The following is a 12,361-nucleotide window of genomic DNA, read 5'->3' on the forward strand; positions in this document are numbered from 1 at the left end:
TTATATATTTCTTGTCGAATTAAAAATGATTAAGTTGATAAAGATAGAGATGTGGGTTGGATTTGTGTGGCTATTAAGGAATTAATTAAGCTAGATGATTATCCGTTCAAATTAAAATAGTTAATCAAAGCGAAGGGGTCCAAGTTGGATTGCCTGGCTGATTAGTAGCAAGAAATTATCCCTTTATCTAATTGTAATATATTAAAAAAGTTGAAAAATGATCTGGGCACCCCAACAAAGTCTGAAGTTTTGGCACCGGAGCAGTTTAGGTTCGATTGTCGCAAAAGACGAATTTGAACCATATTATAATGACCCGCTCATTGTGAGGTTTAGTTCACTCCCTCCCCTAGTGATAGATAATATTGCTGGTGCAAAGAAAAAAAATATTGAGAAGAGAAGTATTACTAAATTAAGAATTACAGTAAAAATAAACAAAAAAAATTAGAGAAAAATAAATTATATTCCTTTGAGCATATAATATATAGGTTAATTGGTGTATTTAAAAATCTTGCATCCATATCATAAATACTGTTGGTAATGATGCTTTATCATCATAACCTTGTAAAAAACCTTAATAGTCAAATTTATAGCGTTAGTTAGGGATAATCGCACTGCTTTACTAATTAATTGGAATTAAATAACAAATGAATGAGACAACCACCTCAAAATTTAAGCATCCAATCAATACATGTGCGATGTGAGAGATTATTCAGTTTGTCCAGAACACATGGCGGAACATCGCATGTCATAATACAATTGGAGGACAATTGAATTTTTTTTCTTCCTCTAATTATATAAAAACATGCAGTGTTCCATCTCGAATTTCGGGCACACTAAATCTCTCGAGCAATGGACCAATGGTGATTCAAGTTAAGTGGTATTAATCTGTTAGATGAGTAGGAAATAGGAAAATAGAGAATTTCCGCAGACTTTTTTTACTTGGGTATTTTTTCTTAGGCACTAATTCAAAAGTTACGCAAGAAAATTAGCATAAATGATACAGAAACTCAATGCTAATATATCCATCCATGCAATGGCGAAAAGTGAACCCTCACCAAACTTAGCTAGATATATGTATGATTCGTTTACTAATTTGTAATGTAATAAAAAAGAGAACTCACGCAACTTTTAGTTTGATACATATATAATTTTAGCTCAATATATATATTGCAACTTTTATATAACGATATTGGGGATGGAATTTGGAAACATTCATAAATGGAGCTACTAGAATTATAAATTTATCGAACTCGCTTTTTATGAAAGTCGAACTTCAAACTACTAAATTGTAATACTAGCGACACCATAACTCTCTTCCGATCAAACGAGACTGATCCCAGGTCGAAGAATCGATAACCCTAATGCATGGTCCTCGTGCCTTAAATGAATATCATATACTCTTAAAAAAGGTGCCAAAGTTAAAATTGAATAAAATAATTTATGAAATTTAGAACAGAAATATGATATATATATATATATATATATATATATATATATATATATATATAGAAGAAGAGGAAGAAGAAGAAAAATAAAAAAAGGAGGAAAATGGAAACTAAATTAAATAAATAAAATATGAGATCATTTAATCATTCAATTGTATGAAAAAGTATGGTCGAAATGGATATAAGTATTACGAACTGTCTATCTATTTGCTACAGTTGATTGGCTAAATAATCATTGTTTTAATTGATTTTTTTTTTATATAAAGATTCAATCATAAAAACAAAATTATGTGAAATGGATAATATTATAAATATTACCATGTAAATATTATATCTGTAAAAAAAATCAATAAAATATGAGATCATTTAGTCAATCAGCTTTATCAAGATAAACAGTTCGTAATACTTTTACTGAATTTTACCAAAATTATTAAGAAAGTGAGAGTATGTGTGAGCTAAAATTTGAGTGTGTAGTTTGGTAAAACTTGATCATCACTTGCTCAAGTTATTTGTTGTCACAGAGTTAATGAAGTTATTATATTATTTGAGTTAATACAAACTAATCAGGATTAGCTCAGGTTGGGAGAAAAAATAGAGTAAGAGTAGATCTTGAGCAAAGTTGTTTTATTCGACAACATTTACAAGGGGTGGGACTCACTTCATGAGAATCTCATCCGATTTAGAAAGTGTCGTCACACGAGACAGGCATAACCAATATTTTCTCTTGGAGTAGTGATTTAGTGATCAAGTTCGATCCTTCAAATTTTAAAATGATGATGTTATTTATATACTTCTTTTTTTAATTTTTACACATGTTTTTTAATTTCTGATCTTGGATGAATGAATTAAAGAAGACCAAATAACATAAATTAACGAGATGTGTGTGGAAGGGAAAAAGGGTTTTTGTGGATGGTTGATGGACAACCATGTATTATTAAGTGGATGGCCGATGTACAACTATGTAATTGGAACACGTTGCTGGGTGAAACACATAACGAATAAAATGGTACAAATATTTAACCTATACTATGAAACACAATAGAAATTCCTACGGCTTGTTCAGAAGTACTTTTAAAATAATTAAAAACAATTTTAGTGAAATGTTTTGGAACCAATACTTATAAAAATACAATGAATATTAAAAAAACATTTAAAGTGTTTTTTACAAGAAGTACAATTTCAAGTACTTTTAGAATTCAAAAATATATTATCTAAAAACTCTTTAGGTTATTTTAAAACATTTCAGAACGAGTCCTAAATTAGTATATTACTTTCACTGTAGCGCTTGTGGGGGGAATGGACAGTGGTCACAGTGGGGAATTACTGCTCCTGCATTAAACTCCTTTGTTTGGTTCTCCGTATTTCTTGATGGAGACTCATCGAACTATTTTCTTTCCTTTTTCTCCAAAATTAATTCAATTTCCAAATTAATTACATCGAATTTCAGCAATTCAGTACCATAGTTAGTAGTATTTCTTTTCACTCGGAAGTAAAAGATTTTATATTTGAATCTCGTATATATAAAATTCTATATCAAAATAAACTGCCAATTATGTGACTTAATTGAACTCTTATTCCTTTTAACGTAAAAATATCGATGTTCTCAGAAAAAAAATTATTTCAGATTCCAAAAACGTTGTTCTCACAGCTCACAGGCAGAAGTCAGACGACCCCACTTGGGAGAGTACGACTTCCCAATTAAGGCCGTTGAATTATTGGTCTGTTTTTTTTTTCAGATTTTGTGCACCTCTGTCAGCCTAAATTTACCGTAATATCCCATCATTAAATTTTTCAGCGCTGATCTACATTTCTTTCTGTTCCCATTAACTTCCCCCTTTTAACCTTTTACTCCCCTACTCATTTACTTTCTACCCTTCCCAAATAAAGTAAGAGGTTAAAAAACAAGGCAAAAGGCTGGCTATGCCTATTCCCACTTAAATTTGAATAAAAGTTTCACTCAAAATCCAAGTCAAGTTGGTAACTTTTTACGTCTGGTCCACCAACAACGTTATTGATATTGTTTTAATTTAATCACATATCATTAGAATTGAGTTTTATTGTAAAAGACTTCGATAATATATTAATATTACAGGTGAAATCTATCATATATTAGTTTGTACTTTTTTATCATATGTTTGATGTGAAAGCCTATTCTCTAACATCGCGTTGATAAGAAAATAAGGCAATAGTTTTGTCTCAAATATAGACGCTCTATTATTTGAGTGTCCCAAATTTATTGATCTGCTTAGAAAATAACCTCCCTAAACATATGACTCCATGATGTAGAATTAAAATGCCAAACTAAGAAGCGGATATCCTTAGTAACAGTACGTGATTTTTAGGGGTCGAGAATCAACCATGGATCGCATCATTGACAAGTTTCGAGTCTCCTTCCACTTGAACATGAAATATGCTTGATGCTTCATTGGCGTGCAAATTTGAAAGCATCTCGAACAATAACAACTTCAACAATGCGGATTGTGGTAGAGCCAAGTGTTGAGGCCCAAAAATTTCTTAGAAAATCAAAGTGCATTGGATGCCCATTGTTTTGTACAACCATATTATTGGCAAACTGATATTTGAGAAAGTTTTCGTACAAATTTTAAGTAACGCTCATTTTGTGCCAAATAATGAAATATCTCTCAATCCACGTCATTCATATTTCTTTAAACTCTACACCTACTAAGGACTGGTTTGGTATTGTTATGCTTTGAAAAACAAGTCATTTTTGCTGCTTTACGTTTTCAATTTTTTTCACCCAAATTTGTGAAAATAAGCTGTTTTTAAGTGTTTACCAAACACTTTATTGAGCTCAGTTTTTTTTTTTATACCTATTTTTTTATAAAAGCACCTCAATACCAAATCAATACTAAGTTTACATGCATGCAAGATATGATTTCATAGAGAATACTGAAGAAGTTAAAGTACGAAAAACTTACGTAGGTTTATAAAAACTGTGTGCAGAAATAATTTCTCGTAGGTTATATATATATACTAGACATTTTATTAACTTGCATTAATTGATTGTTCATTTATAGGTGAATCAATGGCAATCCCTATAATTATAGGTACGTTTTGTACCATGTACTACCACAGGTAGAAACTTTCATGTGTCCCTATCGGCATTGACGGGGCTCCACATGCATAACAGCTAAATATCATGTATGTGGTGTGTAGTACATTATGTGTTATTATATAAGTGGTAAGAAATTTAATTTTTAAGTTATTAATTTTTTATCACATATATCCCATTATTTGTATAATGATACGTGATGTACCACTCCATATTCCGGTCACATTAAAAAATCTTTCATGCTCTCTACTCTGTAGGACCTATGTTCTTACATTTTCGAGTTTTTTTTTTTTTTTTTTTTAACAAATTATATTATCTACATTAAGGGGTGGGGGAGTGGACTAAGCCTCACAATAGGCTAGCAATGATATGGTTAAAATTTGGTTTTTTGACAAGAATCGAACCTAATATCTCTTACTTACAAACGAAGATGAATACTACTAAACCGTGTAAATTACTTTTCGAGCATTTTTATTTCCTCCCCCTCAATCAAAATTTTATAATGTACATATATACACACAATCCTCTTTTATTGAAGAATCCGTCGTGGTGTCACTTTTATAACATTTTCTCTCATAGTGTGGGCGTATAAATTTTAATTCACCAGTGATAGATCATTTTTATAAAAAAAATTAAAGAAAACCAAAACCATTAAGACATTTAATTATTGTGAAAAAATTGATGAATATGTTCTTCAAAAAAATATTAAAATAACTATTATTTAATTCAACGATCATATAATTTTGAATTTACGTGATCTTTAAAAATTGACCTAAAAATAAATAGTTGGATTCATAAAATATATTGTAAAGTAAGTTCCAACATATTTCTCAAATAAGCTTATTTCACATAATTTGATTTCAGAAACATCAATTTCTGAGGCCTCTTTTAATTTCAAATTTTACCATTTTTGAAAGAGCATCTTCAATAATATATAGTTTGGCGTGTGTGTGCCAATACCAAAATATATTCTGTACCTCAATCATTCAAGGATGTCCTACTTCAAGTGTAAAATTCATCTCTCTCAGAAGTTGTCCCAAATATGTGACAACAAATTACTTTGTCAAAATTATGTCATTCAACATTCGAAAAGGCGCTAGGCACTAGTTGGAAGACTGATAAGAGCTTAGTGCCTCCAAAATTAGGCAGAGATCTAGGCGGTTCTTGTAATTAAGCATGATAGGACCAAGCACCGCGTAATCTCTGCATCACATATAGAGACCAAGGCAAACTCATAAGTGAACGAACGTCCAAATACCACCATTGGATCAAGAGGGCTAAAACCATATTAACAATGATATGATAACTGAATATCAACGTCATATTAACAATGTTATATTCATGTATTAGTATCAAATATCAATATCATATCAAACACATCTACCATATATCGATGTCGTATAAACAAAGTGTTTTGAATATAATCACTTACTTCCTTTGGTTTCCACCGCTCTAATATAACAAAATTTGACTTTAGACGATTCTCATAACAGCACCAAGGCCTCCATTGGTGGCTTGTACTGGATTTGGGTTGCATATGCCACTACATTCAACGTATGTTGAAGCAAGAAATGGATTGAACGGCCATTACGTTCTAGTGAATTATTCAATACAAGCCACCAATTCAAACGAGCGAGCCCAGATCATTAATGAATACCACGGAAGAATTGTGTGCCACGTGCAGGTCCCGTTTATGTTGTTTTTTCTTTTCTTTTTTTGTTTGGGCTGCGAGTTCAAACGAGCCGGCCCATATTTTGTTAATAATAAGAAAGCCCACAAACTGCAAGATCTGTTTACTGTTCCTGGTAAATTGGTAATTTCCAGTGTTTTCGAGTTTATTGCGATGGTAGTACTTTTGGGCCGGCCCACCACCACCACCACCACAGCGGCGACAGCACCCGTCACACCATCACCATCGCTCATCGGACCACCATCGCCCAGTGGCGACTGCAACTCTGCATCTGCAAATTTCCTCTCCTCCCGTCCTGATTCGAGAGTCCCGACTCCCAATCCGGCAATCCCGCCGACCAAACGCCCAAAGCGCTCCCCTCCAACCGTGCAAAACCACACCTCTTCTCCCGCGCAAGGACGACGAACGCGAATTAAATCGAGGTATCCTTTTCCGTTCCCGTTTCCCTTCAATTTCCATCGACCATTAAAGCAAATTAAACAATCTACCAATCTAAAGCATTCACTATTTCAAAGAAAGCGGTTCATAGCAATGAGCAGGCCTTCGGCTTCGTGATGCAAGCGTCGATAAGTTTCTTCTGTTGTTTATTTTTCTCCTCGACAGGATCAGAGCAATGAGCAAACGGAAACAGCCAGACTCTGGTTTCCCGGCGGACTCTTTGAGCCAGAATGAGCGGATTCTATACAGTGTGATCCATAGCAAGCAAGATATGGGAATTTGGACGCGGGACATGAAGAAAGAGACAAACCTCCCTGACAAGGTGTTTAACCCAACGTTGAAAACGCTTCAAGCCAAGAAAGTGATACAAGAAGTTGTAAACGTCCAAAGCAAGGGGAGAAAGCATTACATTGCTGCAGAATTCGAGCCCTCCAAGGAGTTAACCGGCGGGGCTTGGTACTCCGAGTGGAAACTCGACAAAGATTATATAAGCCTCGTGAAAGACCAGTTTGCGAAGATGATATATCAGCACAAGGTCGCTACGTTGGAGGGAATTGCAGACGCGATCAGAAAGACCAAAATATTCAAGACCGAGTTTACGAAACAGCAAACGGAGGAGATTGTGAGGGATTTGGTTCTGGACAGTCGAGTCGTGGAGGTGAAGAGCACTGGGATGGGGGAGTTTGCTTCTGTTCAAATCGGAAAAGTTTGCTATAAATGCAAAAGCAAGGGAGGTACCAGAGGGGAAACCAAAGCAGGCGCAATGGCTTCCATTCCGTGTGGAGTTTGTCCGCGGATAGTCAATGCACACCGGATGGCATTATTTCCCCATCGACCTGCGTCTACTTCGCAAAATGGTTGGATTATTTTTTAACTGATTGTATAACAACAACAAAGTTTTATCTCCCTCAATGGAGTCGGCTGTATGAATCTTACAACGCTAGATTTTGCGCCGAGTCTCTTTTAGTTATTTGGTTACTTGCGGAATGTCAAATTTGCCAAAGCAATTCTTGTTTTTACAACCACAACTTTCGGGCTCGGTAGTTGAGCATGTTCATTTTACTCATAAGTTGCAGCTAAGTTGTACGGCTTAAGGTTCATGTCCTAAGCATCTTTAGATTAAAGATAAGAGAAAACAATGCAATTATTCTACAATGTAATGGAGCATTGAGTATGTCGAAAAATGAACGGTCATATTTGAACATTCACGAAGAAGAAGTTGAGAATCCACTATAAATATAAATAGATATGTTCTTTCCTTAATGTGTGATATACTTTCAACAATTAAGATCTAGCTACTATAAAAAAGACGGGGGCATACGGCTACAAATCTGGGAGTATTCAGTACCACTAGGCATCATAGACACACCCCCAAAAAAAATGACCTATATGATGTGAGATTTTAAGGAGAAAGACTCATATGGTTTGGGTACATCGTCACGATAACGTCTAGTGCAAACAAATAAAGACGTGTAAGTTTTTGTCCACGTGTCCTTATTTAATTGGCAAAAGATGCCACGTGGTTGATCACCCATTCCTATTTTTTTTATCAGATAGAAAACGACTCGAACAGTTCAATTCATCACGTGCTCAATCCACTCGAAGGATGATGTTATCATATGATTTTTATTTGTTGTGAATCTTTGGAACCATTGGTTTTGGCAAACATTTTGGAAAGGTAATTGAATTATTTTCCCATCAAACCCTGTCTACTTCACGAAATGGTTGGATTTCTGAATCGATTGTTGCAAAGCTTTTGGTTGTTTGGTTACTTGTGGAAGTAATGTTAATGGTACATTGCTTTGTCAAATTTCTCAAAGCAATTCTTGTTTTTACCACCTCTACTAAGGGGTTCAGTAGTTGAGCTATTTTACCAAATCGATCAATGGTCTGGAACATGGATAACACATCGAGAAATATTTATTAAAACCAGAGTTGTAATTAGTTTAATGTAAAATAACACTTGTACGAAAGTAAAACAAATGCATGACGCATTGAGAAAATTGTTGACAATGTTAATTTTTCAGAAAATAAAGTGGGGGTTTGGAGCTTCGAATTTTGGCTTTCATTGATTTACCAAGTAGCAAAGTCGAAACTATAAAGGGGGTGTATTCAATTGAGAATTTGATAGATTTTAATAGATTTATAAATCTATGAATTTTTATGGAGTTTAACTGATTTGTAAAGATTATATATAAAATTTTGATTCAATTCCCTCGAAATCTCATGGGGAGATGTGAGATTTGTGGATGCTTAAAATACACTACAAAATCTCTCCAATTCCCCCTAAATCCTCAACTTTTCCAAATTCTTTGAATTCAAATTCTAATTGAATCCATCTGGAATGTTATATTCTTTAAAATTCTAATTGAATACACCCAGATTTCTAAGGATTTTTAAACTTATATGGGTACATTTTATTTCGTTGATTTGAGAATATATCCATGTCAAGTTTAATAGAAGAAATTTAATAATGTTATTAAAACTAATATCTTTTTTTTTTTTTTTTTTTTTGGAAAAATATACCCATGTTTTGGTACAATAATTTTTTGGTTAGTTTTGATGAATGTACCCATGTGTGTGTGTACATATACGTACAAAGAGTATATTGGAGAGTATAATTTATCTTTAATAATTTTAATCCCATAAATATGGGTTTTAATTTATAATCTCATTAACATAAACAACTACAAATTTTATTTTTAATTTAAAAATATAATAACTTACATATAAATACATTATTACATTAATGTCAGAGATTTCGATCAAAAACTAAAAACCACAAAAGTTTTAGTCCAAGAACATTGGTACGTAGTTAGGAACTTTATCCAAAGTGTCTCATTTTTATATCTACGGGGTACTATTTTAACACTATACGACTAGGGAAAGAACTTAGATGGAGTGGATACCCGATCTATTTAAGTTGCTCTCGATAACTATGCAAAATAATTGCTCAATTGTATTACGTTCGTGACCGTTGTTTCACAGGCCATAAACGTTTTCTTTAACACCGACAGTATGTAGTAATATTTAAAGTGGAATTATAAGATTTGGTTTCCATAGGATATTTTAAGGCTTGTATTCTCATTGAATTTATTAAAAGACACGATTATTCCAGATACTTTTAAGAACGAATTGAGTGTCTATTATACTTATTTAAATCAACTAATTATTCGTTTAATGGTGTTTATGTTTTAAGTTATAAGTTCGAATTTTCTAATTTTGTTGATTGGAGAAATATATATTTATGATCTAAACCTCACTTAGCATAATTTTTGTAACTCCAAGTTAAAGTGCAAATATGAGTCAGACTTGTTTACTTTGCGTGGTGTCTTTTACCTCCCACCAAAGTTTCTCTTGCGCATAGTTAAAGAGTATCTTCAAAAATCTCGTTGTAAGTAGATTTGAGTTTAGTCAAGTTGCTTATAACAGTATGTTACTCAATTTGATTTCTTTCCCCATAATTTCGATAAATTTACTGTAAAATATTATTTATGTTAAAAAAAAAAATTATCACATCGTAGAAAAAGAAAAAAACTCCAAGTCAAGCATTAGATTGGTCTCAATATAAATTCCACCATGTGCAAATATCATATCTTCATATAAAGTCTATAATTGGAAACATTCCACTTTTTAATCTTCATTTAAAGATCATTTGTTAAAAAATAAAAAAAAACCTTTAAATCGGAGAGATTATTTAGTATTCAAACTGTTGATTTGTTTCATACAATTTGATGCATAAAAAATATATAATTTTTGTAAAAATAATATTCAAATATAAATTAAGAAATTAAACGATTTTAATTATAAAATTTATACAATAAAAATACGTATTATTCCCTAAAAAATTAGATTTAAATTCAACTTAGAATATCAAAAGGGTGTTAAAGGCTTAAGGGGTGGGGGCCGAAAACAACCAGGCAAAGCCAACCAGCATCTAAAATTCTAAAGAAGCCATTGCAACATCGTGACAACCACTCCAAGCTCGAAAACGAAATATGTGTGTTATCCTCTCTACCCAAAAACCAGCATGTCATAAGCCTTCTTAGAACGAGGCAAGATCACTCGAACAACAACAAGCTCATTGTCATGGAGTTCATGCCCAATGGCTCTCTCCATGACCTACTTCTTGCACCTACACCGCCACCGTGGCCTAAACGTCTAGAAATCTTCATCCAAGTTGCCCGCGCGGTCCAATTTCTTCACGAAGGGAAGCCTACAGTGATCCACAGTGACATCAAGTCTGCAAATATTTTGTTCGATTCAGATTGGAACGCCAAGTTGGCGGATTTTGGACTTGCCGTGCTCTTTGACTCGCCGAGTCAGGTGAGTCCACCCGCTGCAGGTACTTTTGGATACTTGGACCCTTGTTACACCACACCTAGCAAACTAAGTACCAAAAACGATGTGTTTAGTTTTGGTGTTGTGTTGCTTGAGATTATTAGCCGTAGGAAAGTCATCGATGTTTCTAAGTCACCAGCTTCGATAGTGGATTAGGCAGTAGCATTGATCGAAGAAAAACGAATCGACGAGATTTGTGATGCAAGGATAGGGCTTCCAATGGACATGTCAAGCACAATAAGGCACATTTTATATGTTGTAGCGAGGTGTGTATCGTCCAACGTAGAAAATCGTCCGATGATCAGAGAGATTGTTACGGAGATGGAAAATTGTGTTATCGAACGAGTTAGGTTACCGATTTGGATCAGTATGTTGAGGAACTTGGTGAGGAGGAAGAAAAAAGATATAGCTAAAAAATGGCAGCAGTAAAAATGTGCAACAGTACTAGAACAAAGTGATGATGGTGTTCTTGGTGATCATGTCTCAAGTGGGAAGCTGTTGCTGTGGCAGGTTTTGGCTGATGCTGGAACGGAATAGGAGGAAAGATCCGAAAGCTTGTTATGGGATAATGGGATGAGTCGACCCATATTGTTCCGCTCTGTCCTACATAGCAGTGAGAAGGCCTTGGGCTTTGTGATGCAAGTGTCGATAAGTTTAGGATCAGAGCAATGAGCAAACGGAAACAGCCAGACTCTAGTTTCCCGGCGGACTCTTTGAGCCAGAATGAGCGAATTCTATACAGTGTGATCCATAGCAAGCAAGATATGGGAATTTGGACGCGAGACATGAAGAAAGAGACAAACCTCCCTGATAAGGTGTTTAACGCAACGTTGAAAACACTTGAAGCCAAGAAACTGATACAAGAAGTTGTAAACGTCCAGAGCAAGGGGAGAAAGCATTACATTGCAACAGAATTCGAGCCCTCCAAGTAGTTAACCTGTGGGGCTTGGTACTCGGAGGGGAAACTCGACAAAGATTATATAAACCCTGTGAAGGACCAGTTTGCGAAGATGATATATCAGCACAAGGTCGCTACGTTGGAGGGAATTGCAGAAGCGATCAGAAAGACCAAAATATTCAAGACCGAGTTTACGAAACAGCAAACGGAGGAGATTGTGAGGGATTTGGTTCTGGACAATCGAGTCGTGGACGTGAAGAGCACTGGGATGGGGGAGTTTGCTTCTATTCAAATTGGAAAAGTTTGCTATAAATGCAAAAGCAAGGGAGGTACCCGAGGGGAAACCAAGGTAGGCGCAATGGCTTCCATTCCGTGTGGAGTTTGTCCGCGGATAAGTCAATGTACACCGGATGGCATTATTTCCTCATCGACCTGCGTCTACTTCGCAAAATGGTTGGATTTCTGAACTGATTGTA

At 34.5% G+C, this 12,361-nt stretch overlaps 1 protein-coding gene and 2 pseudogenes across 1 annotated transcript; all 3 read left to right on the forward strand.

Moving 5' to 3' along the window:
* The first annotated feature begins 6,361 nt into the window (after nucleotides 1-6,361).
* On the forward strand, nucleotides 6,362-7,589 carry LOC137716838 (uncharacterized). The gene is made up of 2 exons (XM_088698996.1): nucleotides 6,362-6,630; nucleotides 6,812-7,589. Exons 1-2 carry the CDS (start codon nucleotides 6,362-6,364, stop codon nucleotides 7,518-7,520), a joined length of 978 nt encoding a protein of 325 aa, XP_088555122.1. The 3' UTR covers nucleotides 7,521-7,589.
* Nucleotides 7,590-8,265: 676 nt separating this feature from the next.
* LOC148694556 (serine/threonine-protein kinase-like protein At5g23170 pseudogene) lies at nucleotides 8,266-11,524 on the forward strand (annotated as a pseudogene).
* A 131-nt stretch (nucleotides 11,525-11,655) lies between these two features.
* Nucleotides 11,656-12,351, forward strand: LOC148694557 (uncharacterized; annotated as a pseudogene).
* Nucleotides 12,352-12,361: the final 10 nt, after the last annotated feature.

This window comes from Pyrus communis, chromosome 8 (assembly GCF_041283825.1).
Source record: "Pyrus communis isolate YQ-2024b chromosome 8, ASM4128382v1, whole genome shotgun sequence".
Classification (NCBI taxonomy): domain Eukaryota; kingdom Viridiplantae; phylum Streptophyta; class Magnoliopsida; order Rosales; family Rosaceae; genus Pyrus; species Pyrus communis.